At 44.8% G+C, this 14,154-nt stretch overlaps 1 protein-coding gene across 1 annotated transcript in view; it reads right to left on the bottom strand.

Annotated features, from left to right (window-relative positions):
• Positions 1–14,154, bottom strand: part of LOC311134432 (visual pigment-like receptor peropsin) — a gene marked incomplete at both ends in the record, with an annotated part of 73,672 nt that overhangs the window by 11,486 nt on the left and 48,032 nt on the right. Inside the window, one exon of the mRNA XM_084168112.1 lies at positions 3,379–3,478. Coding sequence (XP_084024238.1) covers positions 3,379–3,478 — 100 coding nt within the window. The remainder of the gene's footprint in view (positions 1–3,378; positions 3,479–14,154) is intronic.

Below are 14,154 nucleotides of genomic sequence, written 5' to 3'. Positions count from 1 at the left end.
AACACTGTGGCCACCTGACGGTACACTACACCCTACTCAACACTGTGGCCTCCTGACGGTACACTACACCCTACTCAACACTGTGGCCACCTGACGGTACACTACACCCTACTCAACACTGTGGCCTCCTGACGGTACACTACACCCTACTCAACACTGTGGCCACCTGCCTCCTGACGGTACACTACACCCTACTCAACACTGTGGCCACCTGCCTCCTGACGGTACACTACACCCTACTCAACACTGTGGCCTCCTGACGGTACACTACACCCTACTCAACACTGTGGCCAACTGCCTCCTGACGGTACACTACACCCTACTCAACACTGTGGCCACCTGACGGTACACTACACCCTACTCAACACTGTGGCCACCTGACGGTACACTACACCCTACTCAACACTGTGGCCTCCTGACGGTACACTACACCCTACTCAACACTGTGGCCACCTGCCTCCTGACGGTACACTACACCCTACTCAACACTGTGGCCACCTGCCTCCTGACGGTACACTACACCCTACTCAACACTGTGGCCTCCTGACGGTACACTACACCCTACTCAACACTGTGGCCAACTGCCTCCTGACGGTACACTACACCCTACTCAACACTGTGGCCACCTGACGGTACACTACACCCTACTCAACACTGTGGCCACCTGACGGTACACTACACCCTACTCAACACTGTGGCCACCTGACGGTACACTACACCCTACTCAACACTGTGGCCTCCTGACGGTACACTACACCCTACTCAACACTGTGGCCACCTGACGGTACACTACACCCTACTCAACACTGTGGCCTCCTGACGGTACACTACACCCTACTCAACACTGTGGCCAACTGCCACCTGACGGTACACTACACCCTACTCAACACTGTGGCCTCCTGACGGTACACTACACCCTACTCAACACTGTGGCCACCTGACGGTACACTATACCCTACTCAACACTGTGGCCTCCTGACGGTACACTACACCCTACTCAACACTGTGGCCTCCTGACGGTATATGTATATATTCTTAAATCCCATTCTTTACTAGATTTGTGTGTATTTGGTATATGTTGTGAAATTGTTAGATATTACTTGTTAGATATTACTGCACTGTCGGAGCTAGAAGCACAAGCATTTCGCTACACCCGCTATAACATCTGCTAAACACGTGTATGTGACAAATACAATTTTATTTTATTTTATTTTATTTATTTACAATGGTGTTTATTCTTCACTGGTTGCCATTTTCTTGTGGCAACAGGTCACAAATCTTGCTGCTGTGATGGCACACTGTGGTATTTCACCCAATAGATATGGGAGTTTATAAAAATTGGATTTGTTTTCCAATTCTTTGTGGGTCTGTGTAATCTGAGGGAAACGTGTGTCTCTAATATGGTCATACATTTGGCAGGAGGTTAGGAAGTGCAGCTCCGTTTCCACCTCATTTTGTGGGCAGTGTGCACATAGCCTGTCTTCTCTTGAGAGCCAGGTCTGCCTTCGGCGGCCTTTCTCAATAGCAAGGCTATGCTCACTGAGTCTGTACATAGTCAAAGCTTTCCTTAATTTTGGGTCAGTCACAGTGGTCAGGTATTCTGCCACTGTGTACTCTCTGTTTAGGGCCAAATAGAATTCTAGTTTGCTCTGTTTTTTGGTAAATTAATTCCAATGTGTCAGAATGTTGTTTTCTAATGATTTGGTTGGGTCTAATTGTGTTGTTGTTGTCCTGGGGCTCTGTGGGGTCTGTTTGTGTTTGTGAACAGAGTCCCGGGACCAGCTTGCTTAGGGGACTTTTCTCCAAGTTCATCTCTCTGTAGGTGATGGCTTTGTTATGGAAGGTTTGGGAATCACTTCCTTTTAGGTGGTTCTATAATTTGGATTTGGATAATTAGCGGGTATCGGCCTAATTCTGCTCTGCATTCATTATTTGGTGTTTTTCGTTGTACACTGAGGATATTTTTTGCAGAATTCTGCATGCAGAGTCTCAATTTGGTGTTTGTCCGATTTTGTGAATTCTTGGTTGGTGAGCGGACCCCAGACCTCACAACCATAAAGGGCAATGGGGTTCTATAACTGATTCAAGTGTTTTTGGCCAGATCCTAATTGGGTTGTCAAATTTTATGTTCCTTTTGACGGCATAGAAGGCCCTTCTTGCCTTGTCTCTCAGATCATTCACAGCTTTGTGGAAGTTACCTGTGGCGCTGATGTTTAGGCCGAGGTATGTATCGTGTTTTGTGTGCTCTAGGGCAACGGTGTCTAGATGGAATTTTAATTTGTGGTCCTGGCAACTGGACCTTTTTTGAAACACCATTATTTTTGTCTTACTGAGATTTACTGTCAGGGCCCAGGTCTGACAGAATCTGTGCAGAAGATCTAGGTGCTGCTGTAGGCCCTCCTTGGTTGGTGACAGAAGCACCAGATCATCAGCAAACAGTAGACATTTGACTTCAGATTCTAGGGTGAGGCCGGGTGCTGCAGACTGTTCTAGTGCCCTTGCCAATTTGTTGATATACATATTGAAGCGGGTGGGGCTTAAACTGCATCCCTGTCTCACCCCATGGCCCTGTGGAAATAAATGTGTGTGTTTTTTGCCAAATTTAACTGCCAATTTGACATTTGCTCTCTTTTTCACTAAGGAAATGTACAAGTCTGCTATTAATGATAAGAGGATTTTCCCAAGGTTGCTGTTGATGCATATCCCACGCTAGTTATTGCGGTCAAATTTGTCTCCACTCTGTCTCTCTCTCTGTCTGTCTCTCTCTCTCTCTATATCATAACCTATAGATTAGGGCTACAAAACTCTGGTAACTTTCCCAAAATTCCCAGGTTTTTCAGAAGTCCCGCTTAGAAGATTCCCTGGAATCAGGAGGGAATCATGAAATGGAATCCTCAAAGCAGAATTTCTGGAGAACCTGGGAATTCTGTGGAAGTTACGAGCATTTTGTCACCCTACTTTAGATGATAGCTTAGCTGTTATAGTTTATATGTTATTCTGACCTTTGTGTTATAATTGATATGTTATCCTGACATTTGTGTTATTTACATTTATGTCATTTAGCAGACACTCTTATCCAGAGCGACTTACATTCTCTTTTTTATACCCCTGTGGGAATCGAACCCACTACCAACTGAGCTACATCAATGCCGGCCCCTCCCCTACCCTGGACGACGCTGGGCTAATTGTGCGCCGCCCCATGGGTCTCCCGGTCGCGGCCGGCTACGACAGAGCCTGGATTCGAACCAGGATCTCTAGTGGCACAGCTTAGACCACTGCGCCACTCGGGAGGTTATAATTTATATGTTATTCTGACCTGTGTGTTATAGTTGATATGTTATTCTTACCTTTGTGTTATAGTTTATATGTTATTCTGACCTTTGCTAGGGTGGCATCCCTTGATGTATCTGGTGACACTGATGACAGTCAGGGTGTTGATGCTGGCCAGGCCAAACAACAAGGTGAAGAAGCCATTAACCTATAGGAGAGGAGATAGGGGGGGGGGGGGGGGTCAGTAAGCTATTGGTTCACATCTGATAATGACTGGCTGTTTCTGCCTGTCACTCAGTGATGACTGACAGGTTACTGGAAGCATCCTTTCCTTAGGGGAGGGACCATTTCTATATCAGATAATGTAACACTTTGCTCTAGTCTGTATCAGAGAATGACTCACAATAGCTTCAGGGCCTGTCTCAAGGTTTCCCCTAAAGACAGTCATTATCTGATCAGCTCAGCAGATGGCCTCTGCCCTGGGCAGCTGACTCATAGAAATAGCATTGCTAGAGATCGAGACTAGCTGGCCATTTAACAGTTGGATTAGCATCATATTCTATCCATAGGAAGGAGTTACAGTGGTCCTCTGTAGCTCAATTGGTAGATAGTGGTTGAATGTTCTGCAAGCATGACTGTAAGTCGCTTCGGATAAAAGCGTCTGCTAAAATGGTATATATTCTATTATTATATTAGTGATATTCTACTTTAGTATTAGTGGGATGGTTGGCTGTCAACACTAATGCCGTGCTCTCTCTGATCACAGTGTTTCTCACACAGGCAGAAGGCCCCTGATGCTGGGCCCCTGAGGCTGGGCCCCTGCTGTGACGTTAGCCCAGTGACAGGATCCCTAGATCCGACAGGATCCCTAGATCCGACAGGATCCACTGCTCCACCTTCCTGCTCTGACCATAGTGATTAGAAGCCAAGACAGTTGGGTGACCAGACGTCCTCCATTTTGTCCCCGGCTAGAGCTGTCCCTGGAATTGTCCATGATTAGCCCTCAGAAAAGAAAAAAAAGCAACTCTGGAAGTTAAATTGAGGCTGATTATTTCTTTATTTTTTATAATCAAACGCTGTGTCCAATCAGATTTGCATGTAAAAATGTTGTCTAAATCGATTGCTATCGTGGCTTCGCATTGGGCCTCATGAGAACGTTTGATCAGCGATACATTTTATCCAACACATTTAACAGCAGAAAGTGTTGCATGAAACAGAACAGGCTACCAACGTTGGGTTATTCTATAATTACTAGATAGGTTAAGATTACGAAAACAGTGGAGGGGTTTTACATTCCTGTGTTATAATGAATACAATTATTTGAAGGGACAATAGCGAAAAATTGATAGTTAAATATAATTCCTTACAATAACCCCCCCCCCCAAAAAATATATACGCAGCTACCAGAGTCACCTGCTGTGGTCATAGAGATAAAACCATAGAATTAGAATGACCTTAGAGAGGTTCCCATGCTGTACCATCCTGTTGTTACTATAGAGATAGAACCTTAGAGAGGTTCCCATGCTGTACCATCCTGTTGTTACTATAGAGATAGAACCTTAGAGAGGTTCCCATGCTGTACCATCCTGTTGTTACTATAGAGATAGAACCTTAGAGAGGTTCCCATGCTGTACCATCCTGTTGTTACTATAGAGATAGAACCTTAGAGAGGTTCCCATGCTGTACCATCCTGTTGTTACTATAGAGATAGAACCTTAGAGAGGTTCCCATGCTGTACCATCCTGTTGTTACTATAGAGATAGAACCTTAGAGAGGTTCCCATGCTGTACCATCCTGTTGTTACTATAGAGATAGAACCTTAGAGAGGTTCCCATGCTGTACCATCCTGTTGTTACTATAGAGATAGAACCTTAGAGAGGTTCCCATGCTGTACCATCCTGTTGTTACTATAGAGATAGAACCTTATAGAGGTTCCCATGCTGTACCATCCTGTTGTTACTATAGAGATAGAACCTTAAGAGAGGTTCCCATGCTGTACCATCCTGTTGTTACTATAGAGATAGAACCTTAGAGAGTTTCCCATGCTGTACCATCCTGTTGTTACTATAGAGATAGAACCTTAGAGAGGTTCCCATGCTGTACCATCCTGTTGTTACTATAGAGATAGAACCTTAGAGAGGTTCCCATGCTGTACCATCCTGTTGTTACTATAGAGATAGAACCTTAAGAGAGGTTCCCATGCTGTACCATCCTGTTGTTACTATAGAGATAGAACCTTAGAGAGGTTCCCATGCTGTTTGCTGTCACTGATTTACTCCTGATCTGCTGTACGAGCTTCTATAACATCCTGTCAATCAGGTCGTTTCCCTTTAACCCTTCCTGCCTGGAAACTCTTCCCTTAACCCTATGGGTTCAGACACAACAATAGCGAGAGTACTGAGCACCTCTGAACAGAGTACCTGCAGTGATTGGCACACCCAGTGCACACAGATATTAAATGTAGACATACGCGAACATGTTGGCAGTCAGACGTCTACAACGGATGGTCTCCTAAAACACAGCCCACTGAATGATGGTCGGAGGAACGCTAGATCCACATTCGGTGCGATGTGTGCAAGCCTAAACCCGGGCCGGCCTCCCGTAAAGATGCACTATGCAGAAATCGCTCCGTCATTTCCCGTTTGCAAAAATTCTAACAGTTTGCCTAATTTCAGTTTATGTGACAAAACAAGAAAGTATAGTGTAGAGAATCATTGTACCATCTAAACTACTTTTCTATAACCAGAGAATCATTGTACCATCTAAACCGCTGTGAAATATATTTTTCCATAAGCAAAAATATTGTATTTTCAGCTGTATGTAGCTGGTGTAAAAAACCCAAAGTAAAAGTCCCAAAAACTAAACTTAAGAATGGGAAGCATAGAAATAGCGCACATAGAATATATCTACTGCTCCTTAGACTTGCTTTCAATGAGAATGACAGATATGTAACTCACATTTCTATGTGAATTTGGTCGGGTCTCCCAAAAAGTTACATATTGCAGCTTTAACCCTGTCTGCCTCTTTTAACCCTAAAATCGATTCCAGCCTTTCCTGCTTTTTCCTTCCAGGCTTTCCTTGAAAGTGTGGTAACGCCAGAACACCTTAACTCTAACCCAGCCTTTGGCTGGTGAAACCGACTGACTGCTGTGTTTACAGAGAAACAGAATGTGATCTGTAAGTCAGGATGGTCGAACGAGGCAAACCAAGCCTGCCTGGAACCAATATCTCTGTAGGCTTATGGTTGATCAAAGAGTAATTTGTGACTATTATCTACTATTGGAATTCTGCTTTAGGACCATTTGTGCAATAAGTATCTTCTGTACCAAAGTATCCCCCTGTACCTCGACCTGGGTTAGACATCTAGGCCTACAGTATCGCACTGTACAGTGAAAGCTGCATCCTCTCTGCTTATGTCCTCCAGGGTCAATCCCATTTCAATTCAGTCATTTCAGGAAGTAAAACTGTTCCAATATAAATTGAATCTCAGAAATGGAATTGATCGCAACTTTGATGTCCTCCTCTGACAGCTCCAAAGGGTCCTGCCACGTCCCCGTCCTGACGGAGCCACTCAGAGACGGGTGGAATGTCCCACGTGTACCTGTTCTGTTCATGTCCCGTCACGCTCTCCGATGCAGTAATCTGCTAATACTTCTGTTCATGTCCCTTCACGCTCTCTGATGCAGTAATCTTCTAATACTTCTCACATGCCTGTCTCGCTCGCTCCCTCCCTCCCTCCCTCCCTCCCTCCCTCCCTCCCTCCCCTCCCTCCCTCCCTCCCTCCCTCCCTCCCTCCCCCAACTTCTCTCTAATTGTAACACACAGCTACAGGCCTGTTAAATCTCCATATCTCTGCTTCTGAGCTTAGACTCTCTCATAACGGTAGGGAGACTGAGTCTGTATCCCAAGTGGCATCCTATTACCCTGTAAAAACTGCACTACTTTTCACCAGAGCTCTATGGACTCTACAAGGGGCCCCCGGTGAAACATAGTGCTCCATGCAGCCAGTCGGGTGTCATTTCAGACACAGCTCTGTTACACCAATGTTGTTCTAGGTTCCCCGTCCACAGAGGCGGTTATTGTTACATCAATGTTGTTCTAGGTTCCCCCCCCGTCCACTGAGGGTCCTCTCATAGAGTAGCTAGCAGGATATCGGGCCTTCACCACTGGCTAGCCTTCACCAAGACAAAATAAGCAGTCGGACATTCCTAGCTGAAGTATGAACCTAAGTATGACAACTATTTCAGTCGCAAGTTAAAACCCTTACGGAGAGGGTGCCAAACATACATGTAGGTAAAAAAAAAAAAAGTTCAAGCAGATATGGCTCCGGCTATATCGATCCAGTAGGAAGTGAGATAGTTCATATTGTATCAAAATGTCGAGGTATTAAGTTTGCTTTGCATTCGTTATTTCAGGCGGAGACACATTTGAAAATAGCCTGGTCCCATATCTATTTGTGCTGTCTTGACAACTCTAACAGGCGATGTCACCAACAGATCTGTGGCCCCGTGTAGCTCAGTTGGTAGAGCATGGCACTCGCAACGCCAGGGTTGTGGGTTCGTTTCCCACAGGGGGCCAGTATGAAAATGTATGCACTCACTAACTGTAAATTGCTCTGGATAAGAGCGTCTGCTAAATGACTAAAATGTAAATGTAATCTCGGACCAGGCTAATGTGAACCTACTCTGGCAGGCGTTGTCACCAACAGATCTGGGACCAGGCTAATGTGAACCCACTCTAACAGGCGTTGTCACCAACAGATCTGGGACCAGCTTAATGTGAACCCACTCAGGTCAATGTGAACCTACTCTGGCAGTGGAAGTGTATTGTCTGTCATCATGGTTTAGGAAATGAGTAATTGTTGGTTGTCTACCTGTAGTTCAGGGAAGGTAAAGCCCAGGTGTTTACCTGATCTCTCAGTGGGATAGTGTGTCTACTTAATATCAACAACAGCAAACAACCTCTTACCTCTAACCTCTGCTCAGGTAAACACAGAAGCCTGAGTGGGCACTTAACGGTTGAGCAACGATGGGCTCAATTACATATTTCTCTGCCTCAGAAAAAAAGTGTATTTTTAAGGCTGGCTTTCATTCTTATGGATGCACAGCAGTTATTTTCCAACACAAGATCTGAGATAAAGGAATCCTGTCGTTTCAATTCTGTTCAGTCTACAGACATGACTCCAACGTTGTCTGTACTTGTCTAAACTTCTTATATTGCCTAATGGTTTTTCAGATAGAATCAGGGCGGCAGGTAGCTTAGTGGTTAAGAGCGTTGTGCCAGTAACCGAAATGTCGCTGGTTCTAATCCCAGAGCCGACTAGGTGAAAAATCTGTCGATGTGCCCTTGAGCAAGGCACTTAACCCTAATTGCTCCTGTAAATCGCTCTGGATAAGAGCGTCTGCTAAATGACAAAAAAAATAAAAAATAAAAATAATCCCCAAATTCCTAGACTGGTCCCAGATCTGTTTGTGCTGTTTCAACAACCATGGTAGTTGGCAAGACAAACAGATCTGCTACCAGATTCCCATGAGTAGGTGGTTGTTGACAGATGGTGCAGGGCCCTAGCCCCACGGTCCACAGCCGTAATCTGATTACAGATTAACCTCCTACCCACATGGATACTAGTCCTAGTCTTAATCCACCTCCTCACTCTGTTTCCACTTACAAGTCCTTCACTGCATTCATCTAGATGGGGCTAATACATTAGGAAATGGACCCCCTTCACTCTGGATTGGGCCAATACATTAGGAAATGGACCCCCTTCACTCTGGATTGGGCCAATACATTAGGAAATGGACCCCCTTCACTCTGGATTGGGCCAATACATTAGGAAATGGACCCCCTTCACTCTGGATTGGGCCAATACATTAGGATATGGACCCCCTTCACTCTGGATTGGGCCAATACATTAGGAAATGGACCCCCTTCACTCTGGATTGGGCCAATACATTAGGAAATGGACCCCCTTCACTCTGGATGGGGCCAAGACATTAGGAAATGGACCCCCTTCACTCTGGATGGGGCCAATACATTAGGATATGGACCCCCTTCACTCTGGATTGGGCCAATACATTAGGAAATGGACCCCCTTCACTCTGGATTGGGCCAATACATTAGGATATGGACCCCCTTCACTCTGGATTGGGCCAATACATTAGGAAAGGGACCCCCTTCACTCTGGATTGGGCCAATACATTAGGAAATGGACCCCCTTCACTCTGGCTCTTTCCAGGTGAGGCCCTAGTCTAGCTCAGCCTTGGACTCTTCTGGACTCTTCTGGACTCTTCTGGAAAGAGGCATCTAAATTAGCACAGGAAATTGGCTTTAGACTCCAAACCTCCCTCAATCATGGGTCTAAAACCATTATGAGTATCTCGACCAATATAGAATACATCATTGATTGTTGAAAGATACGTGGTGCATTAGACAATCCGAAGAGCATACGATCGAGTTTGAAAGACATGGCATTTTTACTCATCTCAACAATTATTACTTTAGCTTCAATGGATTTTATAGGTACATGTTTTACAACTTATGGTACTTTTGTATGTCCAAACATGAATATTCAGTTACATTGAAATAAATGACTTTTTCAAGGGGTGTATAGTGCAATGTTCCTCAAAATGATTTTCTTAATTTTCAAATTATCCAGGTTCTTCCACCATTCAGACTACATTTTGAGATAATACACTACATATACAAAAGTATGTGGACACCCCTTCAAATTAGTGGATTCGGCTATTTCAGCCACACTCGTTGCTGACAGGTGTATAAAATCGAGCACACAGCCATTCAATCTCCATAGACAAACATTGGCAGTAGAATGGCCTTACTGAAGAGCTTAGTGACTTTCAACTTGGCACCGTCATAGGATGCCACCTTTCCAACAAGTCAGTTCATCAAATTTATGCCCTGCTAGAGCTGCCCCGGTCAACTGTAAGTGCTGTTATTGTGAAGTGGAAACGTCTAGGAGCAACAACGGCTCAGCCGCAAAGTGGTAGGCCACACAAGCTCAAAGAACGGGACCTGCGTGCTGAAGCGCGAAGCGTGTAAAAATAATCTGTACTCACTACAGAGTTCCAAACGCAATGCCAAGTGTCGGCTGGAGTGGTGTGTGAGCTCGCCGCCATTGGACTCTGGAGCAGTGGAAACACGTTCTCTGGAGTGATGAATCACGCTTCACCATCTGGCAGTCCAATGGACGAATCTGGGTTTGGCGGATGCCAGGAGAACGCTACCTGCCCGAATGCATAGAGCCAACTGTAAGGTTTGGTGGAGGAGGAATAATGGTCTGGGGCTGTTTTTCATGGTTCGGGCTAGGCCCCTTAGTTCCAGTGAAGGGAAATCTTAACACTACAGCATACAATGACATTCTAGATGATTCTGTGCTTCCAACTGTGTGGCAACAGTTTGGGGACGGCCCTTTCCTGTTTCAGCATGACAATGCACAAAGCGACGTCCATACAGAAATGGTTTGTCGGGATCGGTGTGGAAGAACTTGACTGGCCTGCACAGAGCCCTGACCTCAACCCCATCGATCACCTTTGGGATGAATTGGAACGCCGACTGTGAGCCAGGCCTAATCGCCCAACATCAGTGCCAGACCTCACTAATGCTCTTGTGGCTTAATGGAAGCAAGTCCCCCCGCAGCAATGTTCCAACATCTAGTGGAAAGCCTTCCCAGAAGAGTGGAGGCTGTTATAGCAGCAAAGGGGGGACCAACTCCGTATTAATGCCTATTTGCATTGACTGCTGCTACTCGCTGTTTATTATCTATGAATAGTCACTTTACCCCTACCTACTGTACCTCAATTACCTCAACTAACCTGTACCCCCGCACATTGACTCGGTATCGGTACCCCCTGTATATAGCCTCGTTATTACCTCGACTAACCTGTACCCCCGCACATTGACTCGGTACCGGTACCCCCTGTATATAGCCTCGTTATTGTTATTTTGTTGTGTTACTATTTCCTTTTTTTATTTAGCAAATATTTGTCTTCCCTTTTTAACTCTGCATTGTTGGGAAGGGCTCATAAGTAAGCCTTGTGACAAATAACATTTGATTTGATTTATTCACAAGGCCACGGGGCCAGACAGATTACCAGGACGTGTACTCCGAGCATGCGCTGACCAATTGGCAAGTGTCTTCACTGACGTTTTCAACATGTCCCTGACTGAGTCTGTAATACCAACATGTTTCAAGCAGACCACCATAGTCCCCGTGCCCAAGGACTCTAAGGTAACCTGCCTAAATGACTACTGACCCGTAGCACTGACGTCTGTAGCCATGAAGTGCTTTGAAAGGCTGGTATTGGCTCACATCAACACCATCAACCCAGACACCCTGGACCCACTCCAACACCGCCCCAACAGATCCACACCACACTGCCCTCACCCACCTGGACAAGAGGAACACCTACTAATTGAGGTAATATGTACAGTAGGTAGGGGTACAATTGACTAGTCAATCAGGATAGATAATAAACAGAGTAGCAGCAGCTCAGGTTTAAACGTAAACTTGTTTAAAGGTCTTCCTCAAATCGGCTACGGAGAGCGAGATCACATACAGTGGGGAGAACAAGTATTTGATACACTGCCGATTTTGCAGGTTTTCCTACTTACAAAGCATGTAGAGGTCTGTAATTTTTTATCATAGGTACACTTCAACTGTGAGAGATGGAATCTAAAACAAAAATCCAGAAAATCACATTGTATGATTTTTAAGTAATTAATTTGCATTTTATTGCATGACATAAGTATTTGATCACCTACCAACCAGTAAGAATTCCAGCTCTCACAGACCTGTTAGTTTTTCTTTAAGAAGCCCTCCTGTTCTCTACTCATTACCTGTATTAACTGCGCCTGTTTGAACTCGTTACCTGTATAAAGGACACCTGTCCACACACTCAATCAAACAGACTCCAACCTCTCCATAATGGCCAAGACCAGAGAGCTGTGTAAGGACATCAGGGATAAAATTGTAGACCTGCACAAGGCTGGGATGGGCTACAGGATAATAGGCAAGCAGCTTTTTGAGAAGGCAACAACTGTTAGCGCAATTATTAGAAAATGGAAGAAGTTCAAGATGACGGTCAATCACCCTCGGTCTGGGGCTCCATGCAAGATCTCACCTCGTGGGGGATCAATGATCATGAGGAAGGTGAGGGATCAGCCCAGAACTACACGGCAGGACCTGGTCAATGACCTGAAGAGAGCTGGGACCACAGTCTCAAAGAAAACCATTAGTAACACACTACGCCGTCATGGATTAAAATCCTGCAGCGCACGCAAGGTCCCCCTGCTCAAGCCAGCGCATGTCCAGGACCGTCTGAAGTTTGCCAATGACCATCTGGATGATCCAGAGGAGGAATGGGAGAAGGTCATGTGGTCTGATGAGACAAAAATATAGCTTTTTGGTCTAAACTCCACTCACCGTGTTTGGAGGAAGAAGAAGGATGAGTACAACCCCAAGAACACCATCCCAACCGTGAAGCATGGAGGTGGAAACATCATTATTTGGGGATGCTTTTCTGCAAAGGGGACAGCATGACTGCATCGTATTGAGGGGAGGATGGATGGGGCCATGTATCGCGAGATCTTGGCCAACAACCTCCTTCCCTCAGTAAGAGCATTGAAGATGGGTCGTGGCTGGGTCTTCCAGCATGACAACGACCCGAAACACACAGCCAGGGCAACTAAGGAGTGGCTCCGTAAGAAGCATCTCAAGGTCCTGGAGTGGCCTAGCCAGTCTCCAGACCTGAACCCAATAGAAAATCTTTGGAGGGAGCTGAAAGTCCGTATTGCCCAGCGACAGCCCCAAAACCTGAAGGATCTGGAGAAGGTCTGTATGGAGGAGTGGGCCAAAATCCCTGCTGTAGTGTGTGCAAACCTGGTCAAGACCTACAGGAAACGTATGATCTCTGTAATTGCAAACAAAGGTTTCTGTACGAAATATTAAGGTCTGCTTTTCTGATGTATCAAATACTTATGTCATGCAATAAAATGCAAATTCATTACTTAAAAATCATACAATGTGATTTTCTGGATTTTTGTTTTAGATTCCGTCTCTCACAGTTGAAGTGTACCTATGATAAAAATTACAGACCTCTACATGCTTTGTAAGTAGGAAAACCTGCAAAATCGGCAGTGTATCAAATACTTGTTCTCCCCACTGTAGTTATCCGGAACAGCAGGTGCTCTCATGCATCTCTACTAACAGGAATGGTGAAATTTTCATTACATTTTAGTCATTCAGCAGATGCTCTTATCCAGAGCGACTTACAGGAGCAATTAGGGTTAAGTGCCTTGCTCAAGGGCACGTCGACAGATTTTTCACCTAGTCGGCTCGTGGATTAGAACCAGCAACCTTTCGGTTACCGGCACAACGCTCTTAACCACTAAGCCACCTGCCGCCCATTCATCCCTCACCAACTGAATTCCTGCCTTTTCTCCCATATCTTTGGTGACTGATTTATACTGAACTGCGGTAACCCAAAAGGATACAAATGATGTTTATTGATACAGACTGGGGTAGTTGACCAGTCAAGTTCAAGTATTTTTTCATATCCATTATCATAACATTCTCTACCAGATGGTTGAGAATAGGGTTAAAGGGTCAACGCTGAATGAGGCCTCAAAGGGATTAACAAAAAAAATTTGTAAATATGTAATTTAATATGTAATTAATTAATTAAATAAATATATAAAATTGCAATAAACTTTGTATAAGTTTCTTATTTTTTGTTTGATGATATAACTACAGTTTGAAACTTGAGGAGATAACATGTTCACTAATCTAGTGGTACTGAAACAACAAGAGGTCAGTAGTGATTCTGAATAGACAAACATTAGTAAAGGTTTTCAACAGTAATTCGAAAG

Source organism: Coregonus lavaretus (genome assembly GCF_964263955.1).
Source record: "Coregonus lavaretus genome assembly, chromosome: 1".
NCBI lineage: Eukaryota > Metazoa > Chordata > Actinopteri > Salmoniformes > Salmonidae > Coregonus > Coregonus lavaretus.
Note: the sequence above shows the minus strand (reverse complement) of the source record. Positions and strands in the feature narration are given on the sequence as shown.